The following is a 15,186-nucleotide window of genomic DNA, read 5'->3' on the forward strand; positions in this document are numbered from 1 at the left end:
AAGGAGTGATTTTCTGTGTTGCATTCAACTGACATCTATTTAGCATGCATTCTCTGTTTTTGAGCACCGTAAGTTCGCATTTCGTTGTTTGAGTGATATAATCAATAAAGTATTTCAATACTTAATCGCGTCAGGTTTTTGCGGTATTTTCGCTAGCCCAGGTGCATTGCGACGTGTCTCATGTGCTAGGCGAAGTTGTGACCGAAGAGGAAGTAACCACCTTTCCGCCGCCTCCGAGACCGTATGCTTTCAGCTATGCAGCTGGCCGCTATCCGGGACATATAGATCGGACACACAGCGAGTCATCGGATGGTAGCGGCGTTGTTCAGGGTTCATTTTCCTACGTTGATCCGAGCCATCAAGTGCGAACCGTCGAGTATGTTGCAGACGCTCATGGATTCTATCCGCGGTTGAGTCATCCTCCAAAATATCCTAAGCAAACAGAAGCTGTTGATAGAGCAGCTCAAAAACATTATGCGTTGTATGCAAAGATCGCAGAGGAACGAGCCAATCCACATATCCAACAGGTTGTAAAAAAATTACTTAAAGATTTACATTTTACAATTTACATATTTCTATCGTTAGCAGGAAGTGTCGCTACCTCGGGATACGGTAGCAGTAACTAAAGCCAAGGACAGACACTTTACTCTTTACGAAAAAATTGCGCAAGAGCATGCCAGAATTGCAGCAGAACGCGAAGCAGAACGACTCGCCTTTGAGGCAACATCGGAGATTAACGAATTGCATTAGAGATGACAAGCAATTGGATACCACTCTTGAACTTATACTCTAATATTTTCAAGGACGATACTTCTATTGTACGGCATTGTTTGTATATGTATACGTGGATGTACATAATATAACGTTGAACTTTACTAAAATCCTGCTTTATCTGTTAGAACCAAGGGCACGCAAAATAAAGTTGAACACAGCCCTGTTTGATTGTCTTCTTCCTGAGTTGACTTGTGTTCTACCTCCATAATAACTGTCATAATAGTCTGTATAGAACGCGTTAGGTTGGTTTCTGTTGTAGCTGTTGCCGTAGTCCATAACGCTACCTCTTCTGGGCACTAAAATATTAAATTGAAGTATTATTTGTAAACATATCAACATAAAAGCAAGCATAGAAAATACATACCCTGTTGTATTCCATACCAGTACTGAAATGGTTGTCCGTATCTTGAAGAATAGGCCGAATTATAGTTATAGTTGTACCCTACGTTGTTGCGTCTGTAGTTCGGCGACGTGCTCTGTAGGCCATACAATCCAGCAATAATGTTGACAACAAAATTTGGCAGCCCATACTCTTCTTAAAGATTTTCGTAAAGTTACAATTACATTACTATGGCAAAAGAAATACAACAACAACTTACGATAACTCGCACAGGACCTTGAATTGCACTGCGATCTTGGGGTATTTTGTAAATTACCTCTTCTCGTAGTAACAGGTAGTTTTGTTGTGGTGGCTGTTGAGAGATAGAAAGATACATTCAATATATTTTTTTATTGATCCTTTGCATTGATTTTATATGATCTTTGTCCTAAATTATATTTGCATTACGATTTACTGAAATTGAAATTATAGCTAGAACAAAACAGTAAGAAAGCTTATTCTAACACGTAGTTTATCTAGCATTGATATCTTCTATTTGATGATCAACCATTTATTTATTAGTTATCCCTCTGTCCCTCATAACCTTTCGTATTCGACGTCTAATCAAAACATTTTTTCTCAGCCTTTCGATAACCTTTCGATTCAACGTCTAAAACATTTTTTCTCAGCTTTCAAGTGGTGGTCTTAAAATAAAAATCGGTTGGGGGGATCATGGCGAAAATGGCGAATTTTTGTTATAATCCAACATGGCCGCCTAATTTTTTTCACTTCATTTGAAAGTGCTATCCTGAAAGTTTCCAAATTTGAAGACCTCGTATCAGTAGTGGCCCCTTTGCAACGAGAATTACTCAAGTAAGTAGTGATGGCGTCCGGCTTTCGAACTTTCCCTGTTACATGCCTCCTGTCTATCGACAAATGCTTCTCGAACACTGGGGTTGCATTTGGTCACTTTTAACGATGTCGCCAATACGACATGCGCGCAGTTCGAATTTTTATGAGGTTCGAAGAAGATTTTGATACTTTATTCCCACCATTTCGATAATTGAAGAGCAACCTAACAAACATTTTTGTTTAAGAGTTACTTATTCAACTATAGTATCCACCTTTTCACGCGCTTAATGGCGACTAGTGGGTACACTTTGCTTTTGGCAACTCCGCACACGCACGCTTCACTTGATAATTCTACAACAACAAACAAGGGTGAAACTGTTAACTTGACGTGAATAAAGTTGCCAAAGGCATGCTAATATTTTCCGAAAGTTGTACCCACCAGCCGCCATTACGCACGCGGAAAGGTGGATAACAAATACCCGTGCAACTGGCACCATTATACAATAAAAATAGTCCTTGGGAAACGTCAAAATCTAAATGTTCAGGTTTTATAAATGCACGATTAAAAGAAATATGCTTAAGTCAACCGAATTTTGATCGAAATACCCTTTAGATGGTAGGCGCATAAGGCCCGCTCTTCAATACTTTCCGTCCTGTCCGACAAAGTTTTTACAGCAGTACAACTTCGAAGCTGTATGATTAAGGTTAGTAAGAGTGATTTACAGTTCTATGTTCTGAGTTTTCAACCGTAGTTTTTGTTCCGATCCGTAATGTCTTCTTGTGTTTATCTTTGACTTTTCAAGTCAGTTAGTTCATTACAAATATTTTAAAAAGCTTTTGGGCCTCCGGTGTTGGCCAACTAGAGATTTTTTTTATTCGACCAAAAAAAAACTACGTTTTAAACATTTTTACTTAAAGTTTAAACGTGAAAACTGAATCTATTCTTGCCTTTTATATACAGGTCGGACTCGATTATCAGAATGAATTTTTTTTTGTAAATAGGTGTTGTGAAATGTATTTACGTGTATACGTTTTTTTTTTTCATGCAAACCCCTACGAAAAGAAAGACAAAATCGGATCAAAATTTTTGTTTCTGATTTTCGGTAATTCCGTTGTTCGAAATTTCCAGTTCTGTAAGCTGTAGTTAATACTCATTTTTCGAGTTCTGTAGGCCCAATGATTTTATATAAAAAAGTTTGACTTATATCCGACAAATTATTTTTTGGCTCCCCGATTTTTCATGCTTTTTATTTTTATAAAAATTTTATTCTTCTTATTTTTTTTCTATTATTTAAATTTTTTAATATATTACGAATTAAAATGCGCAATCAAATTTAGTTGCATGCATTTAACAATTACATATATTCATTCACCTACTAAACTACAGGAAAAACTAGAATAATACAAGCAGTGATTTTATGATTGTCGCTAAAATGAAAAAATAAAACTGTCAAGCTTACTTTATTTCTATTTTAAAAGATATGAAACACGTAAGTTGTACCTATTATTTGCTATAAGTGTCCAATTAAAATAATACTTTATATATAATGATATCTTACTAGTTAGTAAGGCAACAGTAGTATCCAATTCATCCTCATAGTAATATTCGTATTCATAGTCTCCGTCATCATATTGGCTAAGCACCAGATGCACTAAATTCAATACATATATCACAGACCAAAAAATGTAACTCAACTTCATTTTACCAAATTCAATTGCAGATTAACACTACTGCGAGATAGCTCGAGCCGAAGACTTAAATTAAACCAAAATGGCAAATGAACGAGTTTTAAATTGTCCTACTGCAAACTTTCATTTGGGCCTATTCTATGATATGACTGTCAGTAATTGAGGAAATACAAGTTAACCTTTCTAGTATATCCGCAAATTTTTAGCAATGGATTATATCAAAACATCATTACCACAACTTTGGTATTGTGTAGTGGCCTGCAGAAATTAACGTTTCAAGAAAAAACAAAGTGATTATATGAAGTCTACTAGGGTGATTTATATATTTTGGACAGGCGTTACGCGTACTCTATTTTGCCCATTTACGGCAAAATCAAATGGAAATGTCCAAAATAGAGTACGCGTAACGCATGTCCAAAATACATAATCCTATGCATAGTGAGTGAATGAATATATACTTATACCTATATATATAAATATTACAAAAACATATTAGCTAAATTTACATAAACTCTATTTTTTTATTTATGAGCCAAAATAAATGTCATTTAGTTCCGCTATTGAACTAAGCAGTGGAAGGTAATATGAAATATTAATTGCCTTCCCCATGTTATACTCGCTTGTGGTCAAGTTTCTCTTCTTGCCTTTAAACATGTCAGGTTTTTGTGTGTATCCCTTATGGCATTGGACATAGTGCTGGTGATTTTTTCCATTTCCTTTGCGGTAAAGAAAGTCCATCTCCCAAGCAAAAACTTTATTTTTATAACACTTATGATGACTTTTGGTTTTTGGTTACAAAATTCGCAATAAGAGTGACTTACATTGTCACTTGGGCAGATATCCTAGTGAAACTGCAACTGAGTGCTATGCTGACCTTTGTCCTTCATGTCGGTAGCAGGTCGGTATTAACTGGTTGAAACCATACATAGTTCATCGCCACCTCTCAGTAAAACTAACCTTCAAGTTGTAGGTAATATATGTTAATAATTTAAAAAGGCATTAACACCGCTATGTTTTAGATAAAAAAAAAAGTAAAAAAAAATGAATAACAATTCTAATTTAATAAATATCCAAATTTGATAATATCGATTTAGCGTACATATACTTCCATTTGAATTCAAGATAGAAAGAGATGGACTATTTGACTGTATATGAAAAAAATGTGTGAGAGTAAAGCGAAAGAAAAGAGAGAACAGCATCTAAGCTGTCAAGAACACTGAAAATGACGGAGAAGGATCTGAAGTGCATCAACTTTGGTTAGTTTGGAGACAGACGAGTTAAAGTACAGTTGAGTTGGTAGTGCTTATAAAAAATGGATAAATCCGACACAAGTTTTACTGAATTTTGCAATCAATCTGGCGTCCACAAGGCAGCAATCTTAGACACATACTGTTTAACTTATTTCCTTGTTTTCCTTATCCTTACACCGACGCACTCGGTTATTTCCTTTAACCGCAAAAAAGAATTCATTACTTAGAATTTACATCGGATACGAGCACTTGAAAATGATAAAAAGGAGAATTTCTTCGGTTTCCCCCTGCTAAGCCAACCCCCCTGTTAAGCTATCCCCTGTTAAGCTATCCCCCTACTAAGCTACCCCCCTGCTAAGATACTCCCCCTGCTAAGCAACCTCCCCCCTGCTAAGCTACCCCCTATGCCAAACTGCCCCCCTTGCTAAGCTACTTCCCCTACTAAGCTGCCCCGCCCCCCTGCTAAGCTGCCTCCCACTGCTAAGATACTCTCGTATTTAACTGGTCACACTGCCTTTGTAAATCTTAACGAAACTGAATCGTACACTTTCGATATACCTTCTGGTGTACCTCAGGGCAGCATTCTAGGGCCATTAATTTTCGTACTATTCGTTAATGATATCTCTGATAGCTTTGAATCCGAAAAATTAGTATACGCCGACGATCTCAAACTTTTTCGTACCATCACAAGTTCTCCTGATCGAGATGCTCTACAGCGTGCTGTAAATAACTTTGTACATTGGTGCGTTACAAACGGTATGGGGGTAAATGTATCCAAATGTAAGGTAATTACTTTTTACCGCCTCCATAACCCTCAACATTTTACATGTCAAATGAATGGAAGTGAAATGAAACGTTGCAGCTCTATCAAAGATACACTTGACACCAAGTTGAAATTTAACGAGCACATCAGTATAGTAATGTTAAAAGCTTATGCTGTACTTGGCTTCGTACGGAGTATGAAATGGGGAAGGCAAACAAGAAAGCGACCAACATAGCTCTTGCTATCTCAAACCCCTACCTAGCGCCTCCACGCGACCATGCCCGGTAATGCTCAATTGAGTAGCTAAGTAGCGATGCTACGTGGTTCCCGGCTGCCTGATTTCAAAACTGCGATTTTGGGCAGAGGGCTGAGCCACACGGCCAGGTAAGCCTAATATGTTATCCTAATGATTTGTTTTGTTTTAGCTCATCAAGCACCTCCTACTGTACAGTGAAAACTTTGGTCGTGGCAAGTTTAAATAATGCACATGTACATGGATATCAGAATGAAAAATGAACTTAATTATTAGAAAATATAAATGGCTGTTCAGAATTCAGAAAACTGCGGATACATTCCATTAGCCAGTGTTTGCGAAGATGTTTAATCTTTGTATTAGTTCTTTGAGTTCTTATATTGCATAAAATAGCTCTAAGGTGTTGTACATAAAAGAGTCAACCGGAAACTGAAACAAATAGTTTTTATGCTCACATTGGATTTTATTTATATGAATAAAAACATTACCTCCACTGTGCTGATTCTATAGGTGGGCAATATGGCTCTTTTGTGTAAGAGGCTCTGAACCGTCTGCCGCGAACCGATTCATATGGTCGGTGTTCAGTCAGACAGAACCGAGTGACAAAATTCTGACTTCGAGAAAAACGCAAAGTTTACTGCATTCGAAATCATCTTATAACTCTGGCTGTTTGCAACATTTATGTAGTCTGATTAGAGTGAAATGTTCCTTAGAAAATTCTTGATCGTTTGCTGTCATTAACTCATTTTTTAAAATTTTGCGACTTGGTCCGGTCTGATTTAACACCGACCATATGATATCACGAGAAGCAATCGAGTTGAGCAGGCGAGTCGAGCAATCGAATCAAGCAATCGAGCAAGCAGTTGGGTCGAGCATTCGAGTCGAACAGTTGAGTCGAGCAGTCAAATCAAGCAGTTAAATCAGGCTGTTCAATCAAGCAGTCCAGTCGAGCAGTTTAATCGAGCATACGAGTCGAGCAGTTGAGTCGAACACTCGAATCGAACAATATAGTCATGCAGTCCAGTTGAGCGGTCGGGTCAAGCAGTTCAGTCGAGCAGTTAAGTCGAACGGTTGAGTCGAGCTGTCGAATCGAGCAGTTGAATCAAGCAGTTGAATTGAGCAGTTGAATCGAGCGGTTCAGTCGTACAGTTTATTCGAGCAGTTGAGTCAAGTAGTCCAGTCGAACAGTTCAGTCTAGCAGTTGAATGGAGTAGTCCAGTCGAGCAGTTGAATCGAGCATTTGAGTCGAGCACTCGAATTGAACAGTTTAGTCAACCAGTCTAGTCGAACAGTCGAGTCAAGCGATTCAGTCGAGCAGTTGAATCAAACAGTAAAGCCGAGCAGTTGAATCGAAGAGTCGAGCTGTCATGTCGAGCAGTTAAATAGAGTAGTCTAGTCGAGCAGTTGAATGGAGCAATCGGGTTGAGCAGTTGAATCGAACGGCCGATTCGAATAGTCTAATCGAGTAGTTGAGTCAAGCAGTTGAGTCCAGTAGTTTAGTTGAGCAGTTTAGTCGAGTAGACAAGACGAGTCGAGCAGTTGAGTCGAGAAGTCCAGTCGGGCAGTGGAATCAAGCAGTTGAATCGAGCAGTTGAGTCAAGCGTCAAATCGAACAGTTAAGTCAAGCAGTTGAGACGAGCAATCTAGTCGAGTAGTTGAATCAATCCAGTCCAGTCAAGCAGTGCAGTTGAGCAGCCGAATCGAACAGTCCAGTCGAGCAGTTCAATCGTGCAATTAAGTCGAGCAGTCGGGTCGAGTAGCAAGTCGAACAAATGTGTCAAGTAGTCGAATCGAGTAGTTAGCAGTCTAAGCGACCAGTCCAGTCGAGCAGTCTAGCAATCAACCAGTGACTGAGGTGACTGAAAATACAACCCATTGCTACGAAAGCATGATGTTCTGTCCTGGGCCTGTTTTAGTTAGCTATAAACCTCTTATGACGTCCTGTCAGAGTCCTGGTTTTCGGTACAGACATAAACCTCTTATATAAATAGATTAGATGCACTGATGGAAACTCAAATGACGCAATTATATTCAATTCGACGGATTGCTGGTGATCTTCCATTCAATTTGCTTTGCGTCAGTTACCGTGGCAGGATCCTTTGCGTCTTTCTGCCTACGAAAATCGTTGTCGATTGATAAACATAAGCACGCTTGCTGAGAGAAGACGAACTCCTCAGAGACTAATCATCTTTGACCTACTGATGGGAATACTGGACTGAAGCAATCTATTGGAGAAATTAAATTTAAATGTACTGAAGTTTTTGAAGCGTCTTAGTAGAACACGAAACCTGAAATTAAATAAAAAAGAAAACTTTCCAACTAAATTCTACTATTTATATTAATTCGTGACAGATACGTATCTCGCCAACGACTTGCAGGCTGTTGGAAAACAGATACTGATGAAGCCTGAAAGTCTGTCACGAATAAATATAAATACTAGAATTGAATTGGAAAGTTTTCTTTTTTATTTCATTTCAACTTAAATGTACCCCGTCGCATTCTCCGAAGTTGAGTTCTCCTCTGGACTGCGGCCCATCGAACTCCATATGGCCAAAATAATCCTTTGCGTTTGTGTTATCGGCTGTTTCGACTGAAGTGAACCACGAACTTTTGTAAAATTAGGTTTTAGAATGAAATATTAAAATTAAGATAAGATATGTTTGTACTGCCTTGGCCGAAGACTTAAAGTAATAAATAAATTAAAAGATTGAAATTAATATTTTAATATATTTTGGTCTCTGCTATATCAAAATCACCATATTAGAAACTTGCCAGCAGGTGGTTTAGAAGTAATCAGTATGATTCAGCAGCAGTTTTGTTTAAATGTTTGTTTTCATTTCTCACAGTTTTATAGTCATAAGCATAAGTATAGGATACCGCTCGTGTGTTGCTACTCCGTTATTGACCAGGACCGATGAAAATTGCAAAATGATGGCTGGAAAAAGCATACTTGGGACAGCACGCTATTCCTCATTGTGCAACCTTATCAGGTCGTCTCTCACAGTTTTATAGTCATCACGAGTAAGTAATACTTTGCTAACTTGCGATAAATAGCCAATAACGTGGCTGTTCCCATTAAGATACAAAAAATCGGATACATCAGTGATGCCCAGGTATATGCATGGTGCGAGCCAAATCAGATCGCCGATGAATGCCGCGGGCCGCAATAATCTCTAGCCATTCCTGTGCATAACAAAATGCAAAATAGGTGACAACAAAAACCATTTTCTAGGAATCACCATGATATTTAAACCGCAAAGCATTCAGATTCACAACATGCGCGAGGCATAACGGTTAAACTGAGGGACTCCTATGTTATCAAAAAATTTCTCGTAAGTCCACCATCTTTCAAATCAGTCCGCGGGCCGCACGAATCGTCTCAAAGGGCCACATGCGGCCCGCGGGCCGCAGTTGGCCATCACTGGGATACATATATAATTTCTCACTACAGATATGAAACTGGCGAAACAATAGATTTATTGACAAAGTTCAAGCATATAATCTAAAGAAATATTCATCATAACCATATACATGCTGCCACTGTCTAATGTAACTGTAATCGGTCTTAGTGGTTGTTCGATAATTATTAGGGTAGCAATCATAATAACAATAACCAAACGCATTCCATGCACTCTTCCTGTTCCATCCCGGCATATCATAGTTGAACGGATATCCTACATTGCTGTAGTCGACGAAAGATGTCCCTCCACCATTGTATCGCTTCCACCAGCAGGGTGTATTGTAGTCATTAAAATTTGAGTTAAAGTAATAACTTCCATCTACATTGTTAAAATAATTTGTTTTCGGAATTCTGTACCATTGGCTAATTACGTTTCCCATCGCACATGTATTGATGGCACTTTTATCATATCTTCTTAGCACCCCGTTGTAAGTTGGGATGTACGATGCGATAGTGATTTGTTGGTGGATCTATATTCAATGAAAAAAGAAATAAATAAAATGTTATATTGCCTATTTAAAAACGATATTTTCAACACACCACCATCGATGCTACGAACAGAGGTACAACTGATACGGAATACTGCATCACACTATAACAGAAACTAAAATGCAAAACACTAGTGAATCGTATTGCTCATTATTTTTAAATCACCGGCTATTCTCCGTTTTATTATTTTCATAAAGAAATCGCTCTCAAGGCTAATGTAAGTTAAAATTCAATTTATATTAATCGTTTTAACGAAATTATCTGGTAGAGTCTAATATTAGTAAAACAGAGTCACAAGTTAGTGTATCGAGCTGAAGGGTTTGGCTTCAAAAAACAAGTTAAACCAAAATTGATTCATATCCATGCCATTAAATTACCACTCGCTCAAACACATGATTAAGTCAAACCAAAAAAACATAACAAACTTTGCTGTTGTAGCAAATCCCGTAAATCTCTTGACCATTATCATCAGAGTGAAGGTTGACATTATTGGCGATTAATATCCAAGCATTATTGTACTGGGTTATTTCCGAAATTTGCAAGAAAGAAAGGAGACCAGAACAATGGGTGAAAATCATTTGCCTCAAGCTACGAATACAGAATATTGCACCAAAGCCTTGTTTTGCTTTGCTTTTACCCTAAAATTACAAGTTCATCAACCTTACAACGGCATACAATACAGTAAAGCAATAAAAGAACAGTTAAAAGATGAGACACGACACAAGCAGACGCAAGTAGCATTGGGCGATACTGCGAAAAGCATCGATATTCGAATATCGATACAATTTTTGTAAAGGTATCGATCCCGCTGAAATATCGGGCGGCAGGTATCGATACCACTGGTATCGATATCAGTATCGATACACTGACAGGGTGCAACGAAAACCACACTTTTGTTTATTATTTAGCTTAATTTTTTAAAAAATTATATGCGTGTGCTTTTACTACTGTTGATTCTCTTTCGTTCTCATACGAAGTCTCGTTAGGAACGAAATAATAGCTGATGTCGGACTGGTCAGGCCTGCGGTTTTAAACTCTTTTGACCGGAAACTGCAACGAATTGCTCAGGATTGCTACAAAATTTATTAGAAAATCTAGTGGAATGATGGAAATGAAAAATAAATTTAAAAAATCGAACAAAAAAGAATAAATCCGTTTTTTTAAGTTGGTAAACCGACTTTTTGCCAGATTGATCGGTCACCGGCTTTGCAAGTGAAAAACCGGCCGGGCCGACCAGAAATCGACCACTCAGCCAAGCGCTAGCAAGTGCTTTTATATTTTGCGTACGGTTTATGCTCCTTGATCGAAATGACTTACGAAGGGAAAAGTAGACCTGACTTAGCTAGAATGCGTCGTTGAATCTGCTTACTCGTATGATTGACGGCGGTTACCAGAGATCCCTAATTTATGAATTCATCAACCCCTTCCAGTTCATCTCCGTCAAAAGTTATTTCGTGCACTCAGGGTTTCTTCACTTAACAACGCAGTTGCGACTTCATTGACGGTCTAGCGTATCCAACCACATCCATCTTCGAGTGCCAAGACAGCTACCTCCATTGAGGAAAGCAGAGCTTCACTCAGCAACTTGTGAGTTGTCTAATTGATCGCATTTGAAATTAATTTTAAAATCGGAGCTGGAATTGCACTTGAAATTTTACTTAAAATTGAACCTGAAATTAAACTTGATATTGAACTTGAAATGGGAACTGAAATTTAACTTAGAATTGAGCATGGCATTATGCTTAAAATTGAACGTCAAATTGATATTGATGATCAAATGATATTCGACTTCAGTTTGAATCAATTTCAACTTGAATCTTTACTTTAAATTGAGCTGGAAGTAAGACTTTAAATTTTACTTAAAATTAAACTTGAATTTGGACTTCAAATCACACTTAAAATTGGACGCGAAGTTAAACTCAAGTTTGGACCAATTCTCACTAGAATATATAAATTGGACTTGAAATTACACATGAAATAGGACTTATAATGAGACATGAAATTGAACTTGAAATAGGACATAATAAAGAACTTAAAATTTTACTAGTAACTAATAGTGAATTGGATGTAAAATTTGACTAGAAATTATACTTACAACTTTGCCAGAAATTGGAGTTAAATCGGACTTATAATTGGACTTGAAATAGGATTTGAAATTGAATTTGATTTTTTTACATCACCCAAGAAATCCGACTTTAAATTAGATTTCAAATTGAAATTGAAGTTTTACTTAAAATTTGATTTAAGACTGGAACTGGGAATGCATCTATTTTTGCAGAGTTTATGTATCGAAAAAAAAAAATTAGCTGCCGCATTAATTAGGTACACCTCTTATTTTAATTTCTACGAGTTCGAGGTGGTCGGACAACATCTGCAGCAGAGAAATACGCAGAGGTATTCTTACCGGAAGTCGTGCTTACTACGGATTCTACAAGACCCTAAAATCTGGCAAGCTTCATCCCTGTACCAAATGTACCATGTACAAAGCGCAAATAAGCCCGATAGTCTACGGGCACGAAACGTGGACAATGCTCGACGGAGACTGATCACTTTTGGACGTCGTGTGCTTAGGATCATCTTTGGTGGTGTACGTGAGTACGGTCTATGAAGGAAAAACATGAACCACAAGCTGGCGCAGCTTTTCGGCCAACCTAGTATTCAGAAAGTTGCTGAGGCTGGAAGAGTACAATGGCCGGGACGTGTTGTGAGAATGCCGGAAAACAATCCCGTAAAAATGATGTTTGCCTCGAATTCGGTTGGTACCAGGCGCAGAGGTACGCAGCGTGCTTGACGGTTAGACCATATGGAGCAAGTCCTGGAAAGTGTGGGACATTCGAGAAATTGGAGGCGGACAGCCATGGATCGAGTTTGTTGGCGGAACATTGTTATGCAGGTGAAATCCTAATGGACATCGCATTAGGATAAGTAAAGTATTTTAGTTTCTCTAGCATTTACTATAAAGGTATCGATACAAATATCGTCGTTTTAGCATCGATACTGGCCGGTATCGGGACGCTCAGTATCGATCCAAAATATCGATGTATCGGCTCAAAAGTATCGATTTTTTCGATACAGATACAGTATCGCCCAATGCTAGACGCAAGGCATATGGATGCAAGGCTTACGGATACAAGGCATAATTTCGGTACAATATTTATCTTCAGCCGGTCCATCTCCTCCAGTGATTTCTTGGCAAAATAGGTCGCAGCCAAGTCCGGTCAAAAGATCACATCCTCCTTCGCGTGATACTTCTTGATGAAGGCGGCAACTTCGTACTGTACCTATATCTATCCTGTTCATCGCAAGGCGCGAAGAAACAAACTGTGGCTTGGATATTTCCTTCGCGTTAATCGTCAGCCACAGAAGTACCTTCTTTTGGGAACTTGGTGTGGAAATTATATTTAACGTTATCACTTATCTCATTGGTACGGGGATTAGAGAACATAAAGTACCTGGTCCCTGGCCAATTGTTGATGTCTAGCGTCAAGTAGGACGTCACACTTCGCCGTAAATATGGATTTCACCGGTACCTTCAGCCGCTTCTGCTGAGTGATTGCTTGCTGCTCAGAAATGACTGGCCTTGACGGATACTTCCCCATAAAAATGTCCATGTTTTGCCACGTACTTCTTCGCCATTTTGTCGGTTGCTCCGACCACCCGATTCAAAGCGCGAAACCATGATGCCACTTTACTTTCGATCTTCCTCTTCAGCTTCTACTGTAGTTTACGGTGGCACAGGACCGTCGAGTTTTCTAATATGCCAGTACCATTGTCATAACTTGCCTTGGCAAGAGGCCTAATTGTTGGTAAATACAGAATTCACTACGAAGGAAGGATGTCAAGCGGCCTAAGAATAAACCAATGAAGCTGCTTAAATCAATCCGCCGCACGAACTTGGCTCTGTACGAAATATTCATTAGACCTGTTGTCTTCTAGGGGCTCAATAGGACGCCAAAAACCTCCACAGAGGGAGGACCGGAAAATGGGTGTCGCACATCTAATCGCGTCACGGAAAAAACGCTATAGAAAATTACCCATTGGGTATTTTCTCTTGGAACTTTGAGTAGTAGTGATTTAGAGTGTATTGTTTCACTGTATTTTTATCGCTGTCAGTTTTACGAAAAGCAACGTCGCGAATTGATTTTGGGCAAGCACCTGGAAAATTCTCAACTCTCTCATTGGGACGTCGGGAAAACATCAGAATGAATTTTCTTTTAGTGATCAGGATCACAAGCGTGTCGTGAAGGAGCTTAAACGGAATCCCAATGCTTCGGACAGGAATGTGACCAAAATGTTGAATCTGTTCAAGTCTTTCGTTCAGAGAGCGAAGGACCGGGAGCGACTGCATACGTACAAAGTGCAGAAAGCTCCAAATCCTGACGAACGGCAAAATACGGTTGGAAAGTCACGGGCCCGGAAACTGTACACCCAGATGCTGACGAAGTCTCAGTGTCTCATCATAGATGATGACACTTACGTCAAGGCGGACTTCGGGCAGCTTCTGGGGCTACTGTTCTTCACCGCCCAGCATTAATTTGATGTCCCGGAGGAAGTTAGGAAGCAGAAACTTTCAAAATTTACCAAAAAATAAGTGAATTGGCAAGCGATCTGCTCACGTTGCAAACGGGCAGATCTACCTCAAGGGGTGTCTACAGGGGCAACACGTGGGCCCTACGATCTTCTGGTCGGATCTAGCTTCGTGCCGCTATTCAAAGGATGTGCTGGAGTAGTACGAAGCCACCGGGGTCACTTTTGCAGTCAAGTACATGGACCCCCCCCCCCCCCCCCTCCAACCCATCTTAACTAAGGCTCATCGAAAACACTGAGCTATTATGAAGCAAACAGTACGGAAGCATCCCAAGCATGAAGAAAAAGTGGGTTTCCGTACAGAAGAAGCTGCAGCCAGATGTTGTACAGAACCTAATGAGTGGAGTTAAGCGATAGGTGCGAGCATACGATATAAATATGCTAAAAGCTTACTAATGGGTTATATTCTATTGTTTGAGAGTTTGAAAAGGATCGGTCAACTAGGTAATTTTCTACAGCGTTTTTTTTTTTGTTTTACAATTTAATGTGGGACACCCTCTATGAAACTGCACATATCGCGCCAAAGTTAATAGGCTGCCGTGAGTTGGAGCAACCTGGTATAAAACAATCTAAAATTAAGTTAAATGGAAATAACTCTTGACACAGCATGAGATATCCGCAAAACAAAAGTAAAACAGAGATGCATGAATCCAAAATTTTTACTAATTCACAAAACTTAATATTAGAAGCACTAAATGTTGTTAATAATACTAACCTTAGCACCATTTTCTATACGTGCTTATCCGATAA

The 15,186-nt window shown here is 38.9% G+C and overlaps 1 protein-coding gene across 2 annotated transcripts; it reads left to right on the forward strand.

Moving 5' to 3' along the window:
* Nucleotides 1-843, forward strand: LOC128743438 (uncharacterized). 2 transcript variants are annotated; one of them, XM_053840012.1, is made up of 3 exons: nt 1-68; nt 135-527; nt 586-843. In XM_053840012.1, exons 1-3 carry the CDS (start codon nt 45-47, stop codon nt 748-750), a joined length of 582 nt encoding a protein of 193 aa, XP_053695987.1. In that variant the 5' UTR covers nt 1-44; the 3' UTR covers nt 751-843. The 2 variants fall into 2 exon arrangements, with proteins under 2 accessions (XP_053695987.1, XP_053695988.1); XM_053840013.1 differs by having other exon boundaries at nt 589-843.
* Nucleotides 844-15,186: the final 14,343 nt, after the last annotated feature.

This window comes from Sabethes cyaneus, chromosome 3 (genome assembly GCF_943734655.1).
Source record: "Sabethes cyaneus chromosome 3, idSabCyanKW18_F2, whole genome shotgun sequence".
Classification (NCBI taxonomy): domain Eukaryota; kingdom Metazoa; phylum Arthropoda; class Insecta; order Diptera; family Culicidae; genus Sabethes; species Sabethes cyaneus.